At 44.5% G+C, this 18,781-nt stretch overlaps 1 protein-coding gene across 1 annotated transcript; it reads right to left on the bottom strand.

Moving 5' to 3' along the window:
- Positions 1-566: 566 nt before the first annotated feature.
- On the bottom strand, positions 567-18,109 carry GCC1 (GRIP and coiled-coil domain containing 1). The gene is made up of 4 exons (XM_082254945.1): positions 17,438-18,109; positions 7,228-7,726; positions 5,457-5,979; positions 567-1,703 (listed from the first exon to the last, which is right to left on the bottom strand). The coding sequence occupies exons 2-4, from the start codon at positions 7,704-7,706 to the stop codon at positions 606-608; spliced, it is 2,100 nt and encodes a 699-aa protein (XP_082111071.1). The 5' UTR covers positions 7,707-7,726; positions 17,438-18,109; the 3' UTR covers positions 567-605.
- Positions 18,110-18,781: the final 672 nt, after the last annotated feature.

Genomic DNA, 18,781 nt, shown 5'->3' with positions numbered 1-18,781 from the left:
CTCCTATACCATGCCTGTACCATCACCTGTGTCATGCCTGTACAATGCCCACAGCCCTGCATCTCTTGTACCATGCCCGCAGCCCGTTTTGTGTCTCGTGGTAGTCCAGTAGCTGCTGCATTTCCCACCCTAGGCTTATACTCGAGTCAATACGTTTTCCCACTTTTTTTGTGGTAAAATTAGGAGCCTCGGCTTATATTCGAGTATATACGGTACTCCCAGACCAAGCAGCTTGCTATGGGGGCACCCAAGCAGGCTCGCTCCCCAATGGCTCCCACTTCTGTCTCAGCCAATAAGAAGGAAGACTCCCTTGGGAGCCAAGGCTAGATCACAATGGGGCTCAGGTAAAGAAGAGGGGGGCCAGGTAAGTTGCACGCAGAAGATTTTTTTTTACCTTCATGCATAGAATAAAAAAAAAAAAAAAAATAAGTGTACATAAAGCCTTATATGCCCTAACCATGATGTAGCCAGCATCTACTCTTGTCAGCATCTGTAACTGGTCCCTGTTTTAACGCTATAATGAAGTTTACAATTGTGCACTAGTATAGCAAGAAGTCATCATTCCACTGAATTTTGCCTTTTGAATTAAAGCCCAAAATCTCAAGTCACCTCTTTCCTCCTACCCACCACCTACTGCTATCTTGAGCCCGCATAGCTGCATTTCGCTCCTCCGGGGAGAAGTGTAGGACTGTCAGAAGTGCACTTAAAGTGTGTTGTCTACCACCGGGATCTGACATTGTTAAAAATCCCAACAAGACATTTTTCAGATACTCCATGTTTGCCCCTTCTCTGCTTCTGTTCCGTAGAGCCTTTTCAACCTGTTCATGCAAATTTTGCATCTCCTCACTTTTCTCTGCTAACCGTTCATGCATACTTTGTATTTCTGCTTCCAGTTCATGCTTTCTCCGCCTCAGGATTCCAATCTCAGCTTCTTTACGGGACAACTGTTCCACATGAACAAGAAGACCTGCGGAATTGCTGGATGGGAGCTCTAAACCATTATCTAAAGGGTCCAGTGATGGTGGGGGTATGCCATTTGGAATCTTAGTCTCTCTCAGTTTCTCCAGTTCCTGCTCTTTCTCTGCTAGCACAGCTAACACCCTCTCTCTGTGCTGTCTCAGTTCTTCTTCCATTCGTGCCATATTTTCTCTGCTCTCTTTTCTTACATGCTCAAGCTCCTGACGATGAGCCTGAGCCAACAGTACTAGCTCCTTCCGGACAGCCTCCATCTCCATTTTATGCTTGTTCTCTGCCTCCTCGGCTGAAAATCTTAAGGAGACATATTTCTCTTTTAACTCTGCCATTTTTTGCTTTCCAGCCTCCAGTTCTCCTTCCCGTGCCCCTTTGGTCCTCAGCACTCCCTGCGCTCGAGCTTTGTAACGCTCAAACTCCTCTCTTAACTGCTGGAGTTCTTGTTGGTAAAACAGAACAGATCCATCATTATTGTCCTCTGCTATGGGGGGTTTATTTAGTAGAGATTCAGCAGGGACTGGTAGTGAAGCAGCCATAGCGATAGTTTTGTTTTCGGTTTCCAACTGAATGACACGGTCTCGTAGTTTCCGGATCGCGATTTGATCTCTCTGTTTGGATGTTTCTGCTGCTCCCAAAAGCTCAGATAGCTCAGACACCTGGGATTCCAGGGAACGTAATCTTTCTTCTTCTTGCAGGAATCTCTGTACATTATGTTGCTCCTCTGCCAGCCGCTGCAACCAGGAGTAAAAAAGAAGTAAGCAATATAAAAGCGTAATTACTAAAATAAAGAACAGATTGCTAATGCAGGGATAGTGCTTTTCTTTAACTTACATCATTGGAATGGCTAATTTTTGGACCAATAGGTTATGCTTTCACACCCACATGATTGGGCACTAGCAAACCTGAATACCCAGTCCTTAATTTGTTGCTAGCGTCCTTATGTGATGGGAGGAGGGATTTCTGTGTCCTATAATGCACTCTAAGAAAAGGATTTTATGATCAAACCAAAAATCTCAATTTCTTAATTGTACATCACAGGACTTCATATTCATTACTACGTGAGATGTCCCAAAGCACTGAGCATAAGGGGTAGGTAACACAGCAACAAGGCCAAATGTCCAAAACAGAACAAGGAGGGACCCCACGACAAAGCTGCCTGCAAGACCTTAAACCCAAAACTAGCATCCCCAAAGTGCAAACCTCTACCTGGTAGAACTTCGTAAATTTGTGACGCGAAAACCCGATAGCAACCTTACAAACATGAACAGAAGCTTGATGCAGCATTGTCCAGGATGTACTGATGCTCCTAATGAAATAGGCCTTGACTGGGAAAGAAGGAACCGTGTCCAAGTGGAAAACCACTTTCCTTCTAGGAAAGTGCAGCCAACCCTGAGAGCCTGAATTCTTCTGTATCCTGCAATGTACAATTAAAGTGGATGTAAACCCTCACATATACCCAGTGAAGTGAACAGTCTCAGATGAAACAAATCTCCCTACATAAGTTTTACTTGTATATGTGCTGTCTTCAGCTTTCTACACTGTTTAGAAAAGTGCAGGTCCTGTTAGAATTTTCTCTTCCCCATTCACCTGTGGGAGGGAAGTTTGGCCATACACTGAGACAGCTGGTTAGAGAAAAGCACACCCCCCCTCCACATAGGCTGAAACGTGTAGAGCTGTGCTGTAAGTAGACCAGCTGTCTGCTAATCTATTTATAGCACCCACCCGACACAAAATTCAGCCTGGTTCTATCTCCGTTGACAGAGAACTTGTGAGAAGTTATCATGCTAACAGCCACAGAACTTAGGACTTTGAAGAGAGAAGTAAAACACTAAAGATAGATGTGCCCATGTCAAATTTCATGAATCAGGTTTACATCCAAGGAATAGGATTTTTGAATGAAATCCTTTTCTTGCCCCTTGACCCAAGCATTAGCGAATCCCATGTCCAGTGATATACTTTAAAAATATATATTTATATACGAAGGAAGATCAACTATTTTGCAATTTTTAATGTCTTTTCTAGAATTAGCTTTTTTAAACTGGACTTTAGGCAGAAATTGAAAAACACAAATGAATGCAGGACTGTATTTATAGGAAATAGTTTATGTATAACAGTATAAATGCCTAAATTTGTGTTGACTTTAACACTCAACGGCACTCAGGCTGGAAGAGGAAGACACATTACTTGGAATCAGTCAGGTGTCCCTCATTTACATTTGCAGACCATAGTAAACAGATGAATTCATTATTCTGTTGCTGCTTCTTCACTGTTCAATCACAGTCGGCAGGGAGGTGACCTAGTGGTGTTGCTTGCCCACAGTAGAGAAAGTCAGGACACCAAGCTGGCTGTGCAGTAGAGATGTGGAAATCTCAGGTCTGAATGGATAAAATTACAACCCCCCTTTGGGCGATAAGACAGCTCAATATATAGGTATTTCAACTGTGTAAATGTACATATACTTACAAATAAAAAAGGTATTGTATTAACCACTAATGCAGATACTGAAAAATTATTTTTAGTCTTTTAAGTACATCAGGAACAAATATTTATTCCTGCATTGCAGTATGGATTACAGCCACACCATACTTTAATCTATGAGAAGGCTGTGGTATGACCAATAAGAATTCCAACTGAGGAAGCTTGCATCCACACAAGCAAGCGAAACACGTAGAAAACCGTTCACTTAGTTGGGGGTCCTGGACTCTTGCTTGACCCTGGGATCATCTATCTTTTAGGAGACTATATGGCTATTCTTTGAGCTATGCCCTGAGGATGGACTGGTTTGATGTTTACCATACGTAACCAGGCTTTATCACAGTCGGGGTTGCAGTGCTCATTTTTACCACCTGCTTACTCTACACCTGGGTTTCCCATTCAACTTCCGAGTTCATCACCGGTCTCCTCTACAGCTCTGCACTATGGCTGTCACTGAAGTGGATAGAGACGGCTAGCGGTTTCCTGTTCTACTGGAAGTCTTATTTCAGACCTACCTGAACTTGTGGACTACAGCAGTGAGTGCACATTTATAGAGAGACTCAATAGGACTTATTGTCTACACAATATCTTCATTTGCCACTGCACTCGGTCTTTACATCAATAGAGGAGTGGACATCTTTCCTATTTACAGCAATGCGCTAGTCTCTTCATGTGGATGTCCACCTTGTCCTCCATCATTATATTCCAGCTATCTTGACGTGGACTGTGCTGTTTACTTGTCTGGTTTATCTCAACTTGTTACTTCTTCCAGAGCTTGTCAATTACTCCACAGCCGTTTACAACACAGTGTCAGATTTATCTCTTACTGCAACAGACTGTGCAGTCATTTTTTCTGGCCACAATTTCTATCTTAGGCCCCTTTCACACAGTCCGCATTCCGATGCGGACCGTGCCCTGCTTAGCGGGGATCGATCCACCGATCCCCGCTGAGCCGGCGGATGACAGCTCCGTCTCCGCACTGTGTGCGGAGAGGGAGGTGTCAGAGCCCCGCTGCTCTCTATGGGGAATCGGATGAGAGCGGACCGCCTGTCCGCTCTCATCCGATCCGATCCCCAGGACGGATGGAAAATAGAGTTTCCATCCGTCCGGATTTCACGGACAGGATCGGGTGTCAGCAGAACATGTCACCGCTGACATCCGCTGCTCCATAGGGCTGAATGGGGCATCCGATCAGATCCGCCTAAAAAACTGACAGGCGGATCTGATCGGAACGCCCGTGTGAAAGAGCCCTTACAGGTCCTAGGATGATACATTTTCACAGCCATGCCAGCTTTCTTGCTTAGTGATTACATTGATTTAATTGCTACATGTAGCCACTTAGCTCTCATTAGCCATTTCTGGTCTCCTCTTCACCTCAAGCTGCAACATCAGCGTGGTTTACAGATTTTTCCTTACATATGTATTCCCTTAGGTCTCTCTGTATTGTTCTGCTGTGTGAATATCACTCATAGTTAGTTCTCAGTGCTAATTTGGCCCTACCAAGGTATACCACTATTCATCCGCTGTGATCTTTACAGCGGTAGTGGATACTGGACTTGGCCACTTAGCAACCTGCTAGCTCTGTATCACACATTTGAGTCTGGACTTCTCATGCATTTCTTATTTTTAAAACATAGTTGTAGGGTGGAGGTTGTTTTCCTAACAATTTATATCTAATTGCTAGATTTTTGAAATCAAATACTTTTTGGCAATATTATTAGGATCTGTTTAGGTACCTTCTTTTCATGGTTCCCTTACCTACCCCTTCCCTTTTTAACCAGACACACCTTTATCCCTGGTACAGGCTATAGTGAGATCTATTTTATTGTTTCAGGTGTAGTGTACAAACTGTAAGCTACACTACTGAGCAAATAAATATATAAAATATGTTTCTACAATGCCAAAATATTAACAAGGGTTCAAAACAGGGTGAATGCTGACAGAAGATATTTGAATGTGGCAGTGCAAGTGAACAGCTGTGTATTAGATTTGATCTCAGAAAAAGTTACCTTATGCCTCTCCTCTTGCAGCAGAGCTTCCATTTCTTTCTTCACAGCACACAACTCTTCCTGCAGCTCTTGTACCGCAGGGTCAGGTTCAGCTTTCTGTCTTTTTGCCTCCTGCAGATGCTTTCTTAAATCTTCAATTTCCTTACGTAGCCTTTTGCTTTGGTCTTCCGCTGCCTCTGCCCTGACTGCAAGCTCTGATCTCCCTGCCAGCTCCTGCCGTGCCTCTTCTAAACGGAGTTCTACTTCCTGCCTTTGGTCTCGCTCTCCCTGGACTAGACGCTGCAGCTCTTTCAGCATTACTGCGTGGTCTGCTTGCTCTTGAGCACGGTCATGCTGCTGACTTATGAGCCTGGCCTTGGTCTCAGCCAGCTGAGCTTGTAACCCCTGAATCTCCTGCCATAAGCGGTCACCTTCTTCTTGCATTCTCTGAACTGTTTCTTCCATTTCCTGCCTTGCCTTTCTTTTGTCTGCTTGGTAGGAAGCCTCCATGCGAGATTTCTCTTGTGTAACGGTAGCCAAAGCACTAGATATAAAAGATACAAGGTTTCACTATAAACAAACTGACCATCTATGCAAAAATTATCAGCCAACAATAGGATGTTTGCAAAAATAATTTTAATTGTTGTATTTACTGTATTTTCTGGCCGAGTACAATATCTCCAAGGTAACCTAAGTATAAGTATTACCGGTAGATGTAATCTCTCAAGACGCTGGCTGTATAGGAATCCTGTACCGGTATACCGTATGTACCGTAGCTTCGGCTACATACAGTGTACCGCGCTGAGTCAATCAGGGAGAGCGATGTATTCTATTATTGAATGCAAAGCCTGCTCGGATTGGCGGAGTAACATCAGCCCGCCTCTCTGACTCTACCAATCCGAGCAGGCTTTGCATTCAATAATAGAATACATCGCTCACTGGGATTGGCTCAGCGCGGTATACTGTATGTAGCCGAAGCTACGGTACATTCGGTATACCGGTACAGGATTCCCACACAGCCAGCGTCTTGAGATTATATCTACTGGTAATACTTAGGGTACCTTTGAGATATTATGAGAGATTGCATGTATTACAGTACTTGGGGTACCTTGGAGATCCATGAGAAATCTGATGTTTTTCAATGGTGTTGCCTTGCTTCGGAAGGGGGGTAGTCTTATACGGGCGAGTATAGCCCAAAACCTATGTTTTAACTTGAAAATTAGGGGGGTCATCTTATATGCTGGAAAATACGGTAAATGTTTTGATTTATTTTTTAGGCAGTTTCTATCAGTGGAATTTTTGAATTGGGGGTAATCAGCATTTTTACTAAAAGCACTTTTAGCCTGGGTTTACATTATAGGATTCTTAAACTTCTGCTTTTTACAGCTTGTTTTGCAGCACAGTAAATAAAAGGTAAAACATATTTAAAGATGAAAGCTAAATGTGTTTTTTTTTAAAGAACTAGGGTGCCAATAGTGTCTGATTGTAACCATTCATTGATTAGGTACCCATATTTCTAGTGACAAAGGGCCACCCTTCCCTCACCCCCTTTATTTGTGATGACAAATAGATAAAGAAATGCTTCACCACACTCTTCCTGGTAGGCAATGATAGCGACTATGTACATACTCAAGAGCACAAAAGCTTTTAGTTATGGATTCGAGACCCATAGCAACGCGGTACTTGTGGAAAGGTTCTTACATTGTATAAAGCAAAGATGCTATTTTTTTTTTTTTTCACAATAATACATAAAATCTGAAAGCAATAACATAAATAAATCCTACAGGCTAACCTGGTAAGAGTGGAGAGCTGGTTCTTAAGTTGCACCATTCTTCTGTCAGTGTCTGCGGGCGTGGAATGCCCACCTTCTCCACTAGCTGTGCTGACCCCGCTCTCTGAACCACTTGCCTCTTCTGCACCTGTACCACCAACAGGCTGTGCACACTCCAGTCTTTCATCCTCACTGGTTTCTCCTCCCCTGGCACTAGGTAAGCTGCCTGCTGTATCCACACTGTCTTCACTGTGTATAGACTGCTGGTCATCATTGGGCTCTTCAACCTCTGAGGACAGTACTTTGGGTTCCTGAGAAGTAGACAAGACCTGAAGACTGGCTTCTAAAGCTTCCTTCTCCTTCAAGAGACTCTTGTATGCCCGCACCACATCCTTTAGTCGAGTTTGGTACTGCTGCAACTGCTTCCGCTGAGTTTCGACTAAATCCTGCAATTCTTTCTTGCTTGGGCCACCTCCAAAATTCATACCCAGTTTCTCCATGGCACAATTAGTCCGTCACCCTGAATAAAAAGGCAGCAAAGAGGGTGAATGAAAAAATGATGTGCAAAGTTACACCCAAATGTGCATGAAAATGAAATTGTAGGAGTGGTAAAGCACAAGGGAACAAATGTGATGTAAGGAGAAAAAAAACGTAAATGCACATAAAAATATAACTGCTAGTATGAGACATCAATCATATGAGTACTATACCTATAAAATACTCACACAAGCTAAATACTACCATATACCTGTAAAACAAACTTACATACATAGTAGTTGAGGTTGAATAAAGACAATAGTCCATCCAGTTCAACTTGTGTAGGTGTGTGTGGACGTATTCATTTCTCATACCCTTGAATGTTTTGATCTTTGAGATGTACGTCCAAGAGTCTTTTAATAATAGCCATGCTCCCCGCAGTTACCACCATTTGCGGTAGACAGTTTCACAATCTTGTAGCCCTTACTGTAAAAAAAAAAAAAAAAAAAACCCCAGCGTAGCCTGAGATAAAAATCGCTTCTCCTCTAATCGCATTGTATGGCCTCGTGTCCTCTTCCATTCCTTGCGAATTAAGTTTTTTTTTCTATGCTGAGATCACCATTAAAGATTTGTAAATCGCCATCAAGTCGCCTCATCTCCAGGGAGAAAAAAAATTTAAGCGCTTGTAAACGCTCTTCATAATTAAGGTCTTCCAATCCCCTAATTAGTTTAGTTGCCCTTCTCTGGGCTCTCTCCAGTTCCAACACATCCTTTCTGAGGATTGGCGACCAGAACTGGGCAGAGTACTCCAGATGTGGTCAGACCAGAGTTTTATAAAGTGGTAGGATTATAGTCTTAATTTCTGGAATATATCCCCTTCCTTATGCATGCTAATATTCTGCCAGCTTTGGTAGCTGCAGCTTGACATTGCATGGTATTGCTTAGTCTATCTTCTACTAAGACTCCCAGATCTTTCTCCATTCTTGATTCCCCCAGAGGTTCCCCCCTAAAGCGTATTTTGTGTTTATGTTTTTAGTCCCCAAGTGCAATACCTTACACTTCTCCACATTAAACCTCATTTGCCACGTAGTTGCCCACTCTGTTATTTTGTTCATATCATTCTGTAAGATTTCTACATAATGGTGTGAAGTTATTGCCCCGCTTAATTTTGTGTCATCTGCAAAAACCTAAAGTGGTTCTCCACTCTGGAAAAAAAATCTTGTATCTCCTGACTTAACAGGACACTTACCTGTCCAGGGATCCAGCACAATCCCACTTGGGCCGTTTCATTTCATGACTAGCCTTAACCACCGGAGGATTTTCCTGCTTTACGTCCAGGCCACTTTTTGCAACTTGGCACTGCGTGATTTAACTAACAATTGCGTGGTCATGCAACGCCGTACCCAAACGAAATTTACGTCCTTTTTTTCTCACAAACAGAGCTTTCTTTTAGTGGTATTTGATCACCTCTGCGCTTTTCATTTTTTGCGATATTAATAAAAAAAGAGCGAAAATTTTGCAAAAAAATTGACATTTTCTACTTTGACAGGTAAAAAATATCCAATATACAGTATTCAATTTTTGTCATATATTTAGGCCAAAATGTATTTAGCTACATGTCTTTGACAAAAAAATTCTCAATGAGCGTATTTTTAACCGCTTTAAGACCGGAAGATTTTACCCCATTCCTAACCAGGCTATATTTTGCGATTCGGCACTACTTTAAAACGGACAATTGCGCAGTCGTGCGATGCTGTACCCAAATTAATTTATGTCGTTTTTTTCCCCACAAATAGAGCTTTCTTTTGGTGGTATTTGATCACCTGTGCGATTTTAAATTTTTGAAAAAAAGCGACAATTTTGAAAAAAAAAAAATTTTTACATTCTGATATATAACATTCCCAAATTTTTTTTTTAAAAATCTAATTTTTTTAACATTTTAGGCCAATTTGTTTTCTGCTACATATTTTTGGTAAAAAAAACCAAAAAAAACACAATAAGCGTATTTTGATTGGTTTGCGCAAAAGTTATCGCGTTTACTAACTACGGGAAAGATTTGTAATTTTTGTTTATTTTTTACTAGTAAGGGCGGCGATCTGCGATTTTTTTTGCGGGACTGCGACATTGCGGTGGACAGATCGGACCCCTAACTGACATTTTTGGGGGTACCAGTGACATTACTACAGTAATCAGTGCTATAAATATGCACTGTTACTGTAATAATGACACTGGCAGGGAAGGGGTTAACTTTATTGGTGATCAAGGGGTTAAATGTATGCCTCATGCTTACTGACATGTGTGGGGGGAGGGGGTTGTGTGACACAGACACAAATCGCAGGTTCAGCTATGCTGAATCCTGTAATCTGTCCCTGTCTGTCACAGAGGAGATACGCCCGCTTTGTTTACACAAGTGGGTGGATTTCCACACTCTGTCCCCGACGATCGGGGAAGAGCGGCGGTGATCACCGCCGCTCCTCCCCTGGCTCGCTCCCGCTGTGTCTGAGACAAGCGGGAGCGAGCCGAGAGAGGGGAGAGTCTGGTGACGTAGGTCTACGTCGCCAGGCGATAACGAGCCACTTTGCCGCAGTACCAGCTCAGTGAGCGGTCGGCAAGTGGTTAAGACCAGAAGGATTTGCCCCCCTTAATGACCAGTCCCCATTTTGCGATTCGGCACTGCATTTACTGCACTGCGTTATTTTAACAGACAATTGCGTGGTCATGCGACGCTGTACCCAAATAATTGACGTCCTTTTTTCCCCACAAATAGAGCTTTCTTTTGGTATTTGATCACCTGTGTGTTTTTTTATTTTTTGCACTATAAACAAACAAAAAAAAAAAAAAAACATATACTGTATATTTTTCACATTCTGCTATATGACATTCTCAAAAAATTAAAAATCAAAATTTAAACATTTTAGGCCAATTTGTTACCAAAAATATCACAATAAGCGTAACTTGGTTTGCGCAGAAGTTATCGCGTCTATTAACTACGGGAAAGATTTATGTCATTTTTATTGTTTTTTTTTTTTTTTTTTACTAGCAATGGCAGCGATCTGCGATTTTTTGCAGGACTGCGACATTGTGGTGGACAGATCGGACCCCTGACATTTTTTACACTTTTGGGGGTACCAGTGACATTACTACAGTAATCAGTGATGAAAATATGCACTGTTACTGTAATAATGACACTGGCAGGGAAGGGGTTAACAGTATAGGTGATCAAGGGGTTAAATGTGACCCTAGGGGAGTGATTCTAACGGGGGGGGGGGGGGGGGCGTGGCTTCTGAGATGACCATAGAAGGATATACATAGAAGGATCACATGAGCTCTGTAATCATTTCAGGGAGAAGGACGGTCGGCTGTGTTTACAACAGCTGATCGTCCTCTCTCAGCGAGGAGCTGACGAAGACCTACGTCGGTTTGAGCAGGAGAGCCACCCTGCCGCAGTAAAAAGGTGGCCGGGAAGTGGTTAATGAAGAACTAGGGCGATCCAAACAAAGTGGAAATGGGGTACCTATCAAAACTAGGTACCCTCTCCCCACCCAAAAAAATGGCCTGCCAAAAGTGGCAGAGAATGGGGACTGAAAGCAGAACTTCCCCTTTTGGGTTTAATTGGTCTCCACTCTCGTGCTGTAAACCTCTGATGGTCTGCAGAAATAGGGAAATTAGTTATAAGCCCTCAAGCAAAAAGAAGCATACACCTCATTTCACCAGTGTTCTAATTGAAAACTTCTCTCATTATTCATAGGAGAAAGACTTGTTGATTGATATTCATACCAAAGTCATTCAAATAATTGTTGCAAGCTGACTGGTTGCTATCAGCAATTAAAACACATCAACTCTGAAAAGTCTTAGATTCAAAATGGATCCCCTTGGGGTGTCTACTTTCCTAAATGGGGTAATTTTGGGGTGTTCTCATTTTCTCACTGTACCCCCAAAAATGATATGAACTTAATTTGGTTACAGTCCTGCATTACCGAATAATTGTCTGTCAAAGTATCAGGCACTGAAAACTTACCTGGTAGTTAAGGGGGTGAAACATGCCGATACTGAGGTGGTTAAACCTGAACTCCAAGCAGATATAAAAGACACAAATCATTGCAGCCCTTAAATTACCTTATTCATCAATGATTTTTTAAAACTGCTTTCTTAAAAAAAAAAAAAAAAAAGTATTTTTTTTTTTTTTTTTAATACCCTCCTTACCTTTTTTGTAGGGTTGTCTTCTGAAAACACACTCACCGGCCCATTGATTCCAGTATTGTACTGCTGTGATCTGCCACACATGCCAAGTCCTGTACCATCTTCCCTCCCTCTAGTGATCGGAGACGGCTGTCCCTTCTCCAAGTTTTTGCTACCACCCCGCAATGAGGCCTCACCAGGTCTGCCTTCCAGCTGCTCTATGTCCATGCTCTTGCAATCCCTTGGGATATGTGATGGAGATATCCCAGGAGGCTTCAGGAGCAGGGCCATGTCTAGGTGAAAACAGTAGGGGGGGGGGTGAAAGGAAAAAAAATATTAACAGTTTTCTTTTTAGGCTTTCCCCCCTTGGTTTTCTCCTGATGATCTGGCCAATAACACACTATGTATTAGAGTGTCTGCCACTCAAGAAGGAGCAACAGAGACACCTTTAGACGGCAGCATTGTCAGATGTACTAGCACATTTAAAAAGAGAGACTTCAGTCTATTTAATAAAAATTAAAAGTCGGAAACTACAGATACTATTGTTGCTGACTTTTAATAAAGCAGACACACACCAGCCCAAGGATCCAGTGCCATCTTTACCTGTGCTGGTTCATTGCCCAGGCTATGGGTCCTCGGTGCTGCCATCTTCACTGTAGGAAGGTGGCAGGGACTTCCTGCTGTTTCACAGCCGGCTATCCATTGTACAGGTGTAAGAGGGGCTGCATTTTCTGAATGTTCCTGCAGTCTCCTGGAACATGCGTCGTGTCCCAGTAGGCTGCAGGCAGGGAGGGGCGAACGTTTGCTCTTCTAACCTAGGTGAGCAAAGTAGAGGTGGGAGAGGGCACCTGTCAGAAACAGGTGACCGCTCACAGAAAGAAAAGAAAAAGGAAGGAAGAAAGTTAAATCTGTTCTCCACCTAACATGTTTTATGCAGTTACAGGAACAGTGTTTTTTCCATTTTGGGATACAGGTTTAACAAATTAAATCTGAACATTGGAAGCACCCCTGACAATTGGTAAATGGTTTGTCTCATCCCTCCAATTACTACAACTGCAGGAGAGCTTGTTCTTTTGAAAATCAACAGAGTTACTGGCTGAATCACCAGATGAACATAAATAAAAGGAAGTCTAAAAAGAAAACGAATGCAGCCACCACATCTAAGAAATGGTAAGCTGAAATTTAAGAAATGCTTGATTTTGGGTTTTAAAGCAGAACTAAAGACAACACTCTTTTTTATTTTGGTTACAGTAAGGGAGGAATATAACCCATCTTTTTTTTTTTTTTTACGTGTCCCATACGGGAGATTTCCCTTCACTTCCTTTCCCAAAGCCAAAACAGGAAATGAGAGGAAATACCTCCAAAGTGAGGGAATCCCAGTTGTCACCAGGGCCTCCAGACCTAGTTTCCACACTGAAAGATTTCCCCTTTATTCTTGTTCTGGGGACAACCCAAAATTTGGGATTTTCTTGTACTTTCACTTTATAAGATAACAGAAAACAATAGAGAGGCTGCTTCTCCGTAACGGGGGCACAGACACTAATAAAAACTTGACAGGTGTTTAAATCCCTCTCCATCCTGTCCAAAACAAAAAATAGTTTTGCCTATAGTTATACTTTAATATCTCTTTAGAGGGGAACTATACTCACCTCTGCACCAGCGATACAGCGCCCTCGAGTTCTCCGGCCGCTTTCATTGGCTGGGCGAGGATAACATCACTTCAAGCCATTGCTGGATTTGTACAGTGAGCTGCGCATGCGTGGCTCATTGTACAAGGGGGGACAGGCAGGGAAGTAACTTTATTGTAGAAAAGACAAACCATGTCTTTTCTGCATTAAAATTCCTGCCTGTTCACCCATTTTTAATTTTAGGCTAAAGTTCAACTTTAAGCATAACTCCACTTTTGTTGAGAAAAAAAAAAAAAAAAAAAAAAACACAACATTCCTCAGGGTGATCTATGCAAGGATTTTGACAAACTTTGTTGCAGATTCCTCCTACCTTTTGTTATTTTGAAGACATTTCTGTGTGTTTGTCTGTGTCTAATGGGAGTGGTTTCAAAATTATCAACCAGCTACTGCACCTGCAGGGCTCTGAGGAAAATTGCAGGGTCTGTGTCCCTTTAGACATGATATCCTATTAGGAGTATCTCACCAAAAAAAAAAAAAAATTGCATTTTTGACTTACCGTAAAATCCATTTCTCTGATGTTCATTGACGGACACAGCTCCTAATTCTTATTAACCATTGGGTTATACTGCCCCCTACAGGAGGAGGACACTAGGCAGGAAAAAGCTTGACTATGCCTATGGGCAGTCCCAGGGGGTATACATCCACTTTTAAGCTAACAAGCAGTGTCAGAAGAAAGCCAACTCCACAGAGGGGTGGGTGCTGTGTCCGTCAACGTACATCAGAGAAATGGATTTTACGGTAAGTCACAAATCCCATTTTCTCTTTCGTTCATTGATGGACACAGCCCCTGATTCTACTTAACCTTTGGTACATCCCAAAGCAGTGTTAGAAATGAGGGGTGGGATAACATTAGAAAAAAATTCCCAAGGCTAACCATAGCCAACCAGGTAACATAGAGCTCAACCATAAACAACTGGAGCTCACCTAAAAAACAAAACACCCTCAAAGAGGACCAGGTCCTCTAAACAGCAGCCAGCAAAACCTTGCGGCCAAAAGAAGAATCCGCAGACACTAACACAACCAATTTATAAAAAAACATTGTAAAAGTGTGCACCGACGACAGGTGGCCGCCTTGCAAAACTTGCGTCACTGACGCTTAAAGACGGGAAGCCCAGGAGACACTAAGTACCCTAGTAGAGTGCGCCTAAACAGGGGGAAGGAGGAACCTGACCCCTGATGCAAAAGGCCTGAATCACCGTCTGTCTGATCCATCTGGAAATGGTCGCAGAAGAAGCGGACAACCCTTTGTGAGGTCCATCCATGAACGCAAGTAGAGAGTCTGACTTCATAACAGACTCTTTAGCTGCCAGCTACACCCTAATTACCCAGACCACATCCAAGGCAAGTTCCTTCAGATGTTTAGGTGTGGGACACAGGGAAGGCAACACAATATCTTCATTCAAATGACAGTCAGAGACCACCATAGGAAGGAATGACGTCACACGGCAGACGCTGCGTTCCAGCCTACTACGAGTCCGCAACGAGGGGATCAGCCGGTCCCGGAAGACAACAGCCGGCTCATTCTGTCCTCTGCATTCCATCCACCGGCAAGGTCATCTTCTCCTCCTCTCTCCCGGATTTGGGCTTTCTTTGGTTCGCACGCTCACCGACTGACTTCAGACTGAGCCTTTTGTAATTATCATGTGAGTTGCCTACACTTGTGTGCCTGTTTAAAATAAACGTACTGCACTTAGAGGCGCTTCGCCTTTCTTCTCTAGGAAGGAATGACGGACAGAGGCAAAGCACCACCTTATCCTTGTGAAGCACCATAAGGTGAACAACGATAACGCCGTCAGTTCCAACACCCTGCATGCAGAGATAATAGCCACCAAAGAAGGCCACCTTCTGGGGCAACGTAAGCAGGGAAACCTCCCGAACATTTTCAAAGAAAAGCTTCAGTAGAGCTGAAAGTACCACATTAAGATTCCAGGGCGGCAGCGCAGACTGCACTGAAGAAACCAAATTTCGGACACCCTAAAGAAAAAAAAAAAAAAAAAAAAAAAGGTACACACCAGGGAGTGTGTGGCCAAAGGTTGTTGGAAAAAAAAAAAACACCAAAACCCGAAATCCTGTCCCACGATGGTACTCAAGGACAATTTTTGTTCAATCCCCCCATTGAAGGAAGGTTAAGATCCGATCCACTGCACTTTCCCCGATACATCGGAATCAGAATCGTGCCCCGGAGGTTACTGATATTGCCGTGACGTCATTGCATATGTTACGCCATGCGCCTCTGCACACTGGGACCGCTTCTGCCTTCTGGACAGTGAGTGTACAGTGCACACAGTGTGTTTAACACAGCCGCCATACATACACCCACCCACCCACAGCTGCCCGGTGCCAGCCAGACACCCACAGGCCTGTACCAGCCAGCCACAGGCCCTGCCTGTACCAGCCACCACAGGGTGTCAGCCAGCCAGCCACCATTCACAGGGTGTCAGCCAGCCAGCCACCATTCACAGGGTGTCAGCCAGCCAGCCACCATTCACAGGGTGTCAGCCAGTAACAGATTTGTGACGAAAATTGTGTTTATTTTGCAAAACTTTAAATGTTCAAAATACCGGCCCATATCGGTTGATAACGATATGCAATGGCCAAAATATCTGTATTGGTAACGAAAAACCGATATCGGTCGATCCCTACACATCAAACTGAGCATGTGCAGAGTGCCCCCAGGGGTCTGTTCTATCAGCAGACAGATTAGGGACAGGAAAAGAAGGGGAGGATCAGAGAAGACCAGATCACAAAGCCTTTTTACACAATGCATGGGATTAACCCCTTGGGTTCCATGGTAAGTATAACAAGCATGCTTTACTGCATATACACACACACTTATTTTACTGTTGTGGGTTTGGTAACACATTAAATAGTCTCCAACAAAGGCCTCATATTATGGTAGTCAGTATGAGGTGGCCATGATTTCTTGGCCCCTGTGGTGTACAGAGGTGTGTGTGTGTGGAGCCTGTGGTGTACAGATGTGTGTGTGGGTGGGACCCCTGTGGTGTACAGAGGTGTGTGTGTGGGGCCTGTGGTGTACAGATGTGTGTGTGGGTGGGGCCCCTGTGGTGTACAGAGGTGTGTGTGGGGCCCCTGTGGTGTACAGAGGTGTGTGTGTGTGAGGCCCCTGTGGTGTACAGAGGTGTGTGTGTGTGGGGCCCCTGTGGTGTACAGAGGTGTGTGGGGGGGCTGTAGTGTACAGAGGTGTGTGGGGGGGCTGTAGTGTACAGAGGTGTGTGTGTGTGTGTGCGGGTGGGGCCCCTGTGGTGTACAGAGGTGTGTGTGTGTGTGTGTGTGTGTGCGGGTGGGGCCCCTGTGGTGTACAGAGGTGTGTGTGTGTGTGTGTGGGCCCCTGTGGTGTACAGAGGTGTGTGTGGGCCCCTGTGGTGTACAGAGGTGTGTGGGGGGGCTGTAGTGTACAGAGGTGTGTGTGTGTGTGGGCCCCTGTGGTGTACAGAGGTGTGTGGGGGGGCTGTAGTGTACAGAGGTGTGTGTGTGTGGGCCCCTGTGGTGTACAGAGGTGTGTGGGGGGGCTGTAGTGTACAGAGGTGTGTGTGTGTGGGCCCCTGTGGTGTACAGAGGTGTGTGGGGGGGGGCTGTAGTGTACAGAGGTGGGCGTGGGGGGGGCCTGTAGTGGTGTACAGAGGTGGGCGTGTGTGTGTGTGTGTGTGGGGGGGGGGGGCTGTAGTGTACAGAGGTGGGCGTGTGTGTGTGTGGGGCCTGTAGTGTACAGATGTGTGTGTGGGGGGCACCTGTGGTGTACAGGGGGGGTGTAGGGGGCCCTGTGGTGTAGAGGGGGGGGGTGTGGGGGGCTGTGGTGGTCCAGTCTACATACAGTACGCTATCACCTGTGGCAGATAAGTAAGAACAGCAGCATCCCTACTACTTACCTCCCAGGCCCTCCATAGACCGGTGAGCACCCGGGAGGTGCCACTGACGTGTCTACTAGGCGGTAGGTCACCAGTGTCTATCCGGGTCTAGGTCCGGAACAGAACATTTCCGCTCAGCATCTACCGGGTGTACAAACATGGCGGCCCCATAACTTCCGGTAAACTGGGTTTCAGGGTATAAGGGAAAAACTGTCTCCTGATTGGCAGACGATGTTTGGCGAACTTGTAAGTGTTTTAGAGCCGCGCGTGCGCAGTGCTAAATAGAACAGCGAGGACGCGCCCTTGAGCGGGCACGGCTCTGCGGCTCACTCGGCGAAGAATTTTCCTCAGTGGCTCTTCTAAGGTTAAACGAGCGAGTGGGAGCCGGAGAGCGCGCTCCTCGGTGGGTCGTCTTGTCAGCTCGTCCTCCCCTCCCCTGTGATGTGGCCACGCCCCCTGTGTCCGCCATCTTGCGGCCGGTGACTGAGGTGATCTCAGCCCGCTGACAGTAGAACGGAGAAGTGTAGAGAGAGGCGGAGAGGAAGCGGGCGCTGTACTCTGCACAACCGGCCTCACCGGACGCTGAGAGCTGAAGGCGGATCCGGGTGAGGGGCTCGGAGCCCGAGGACAAACTTCCTCCATTAGCCGTACGTGTCTTCTTCTCTTCATGGCTGAGGGTTATCGGGGGGCTGTGTGCCCCCAATTCACTGTGATAAGGGAGGCCCGGACATCCCTTCACCATGAGGGGTCAGAGGTCAGCCCCGTACATTGTATCCATAGTCCCCTCTGTCCTCCAATCATGTGCACCTCATACATGTAAACAGGGAATTATTCCTCACAGGATTGGACAATAGAAGGGAATATTCCTACAATGTATTCTGTAACCAATAAGAAAGCCGTATTCATCGCAAAGGTGCCAGTTCTGCCTTTTCTCTCATATGTGGAAAAAGCAGCTTTTTGTTTTTTTTTTTTTTCTCCACTATAAATCACTTTGAATCCAGAAACGCATATATATATATATATATATATATATTAGTAGGCAGAGGCCCTGGAGAATAAAATGGTGTTGCCTATTTTTATGTCACACAATACTTGTGCAGTGGCATTTTAAATGCAATTTTTTTGGGAAAAAAAAGTATGCTTTAATTTTAACACTTGATCTCCAGAAGATTTACCCCCCTTCGTGACCAGGCATTTTTATGTGATACAGCACTGCGTTCCTTTCCCTTACAATTGCTTGGCCGTGCGACGCTGTACACAAATCAAATATATAGGAGAAGTACAGACAAAGCCCGTTTGGCTGTGCTTCTCCTATGGATCACAGAAGTACAAATTGTTCTGCACTCCTGGGACCCGTTTTCAGCA

The sequence above is a fragment of the Pelophylax lessonae genome (assembly GCF_965119305.1).
Source record: "Pelophylax lessonae genome assembly, chromosome: 4".
In the NCBI taxonomy this organism is placed as follows: domain Eukaryota; kingdom Metazoa; phylum Chordata; class Amphibia; order Anura; family Ranidae; genus Pelophylax; species Pelophylax lessonae.
Note: the sequence above shows the minus strand (reverse complement) of the source record. Positions and strands in the feature narration are given on the sequence as shown.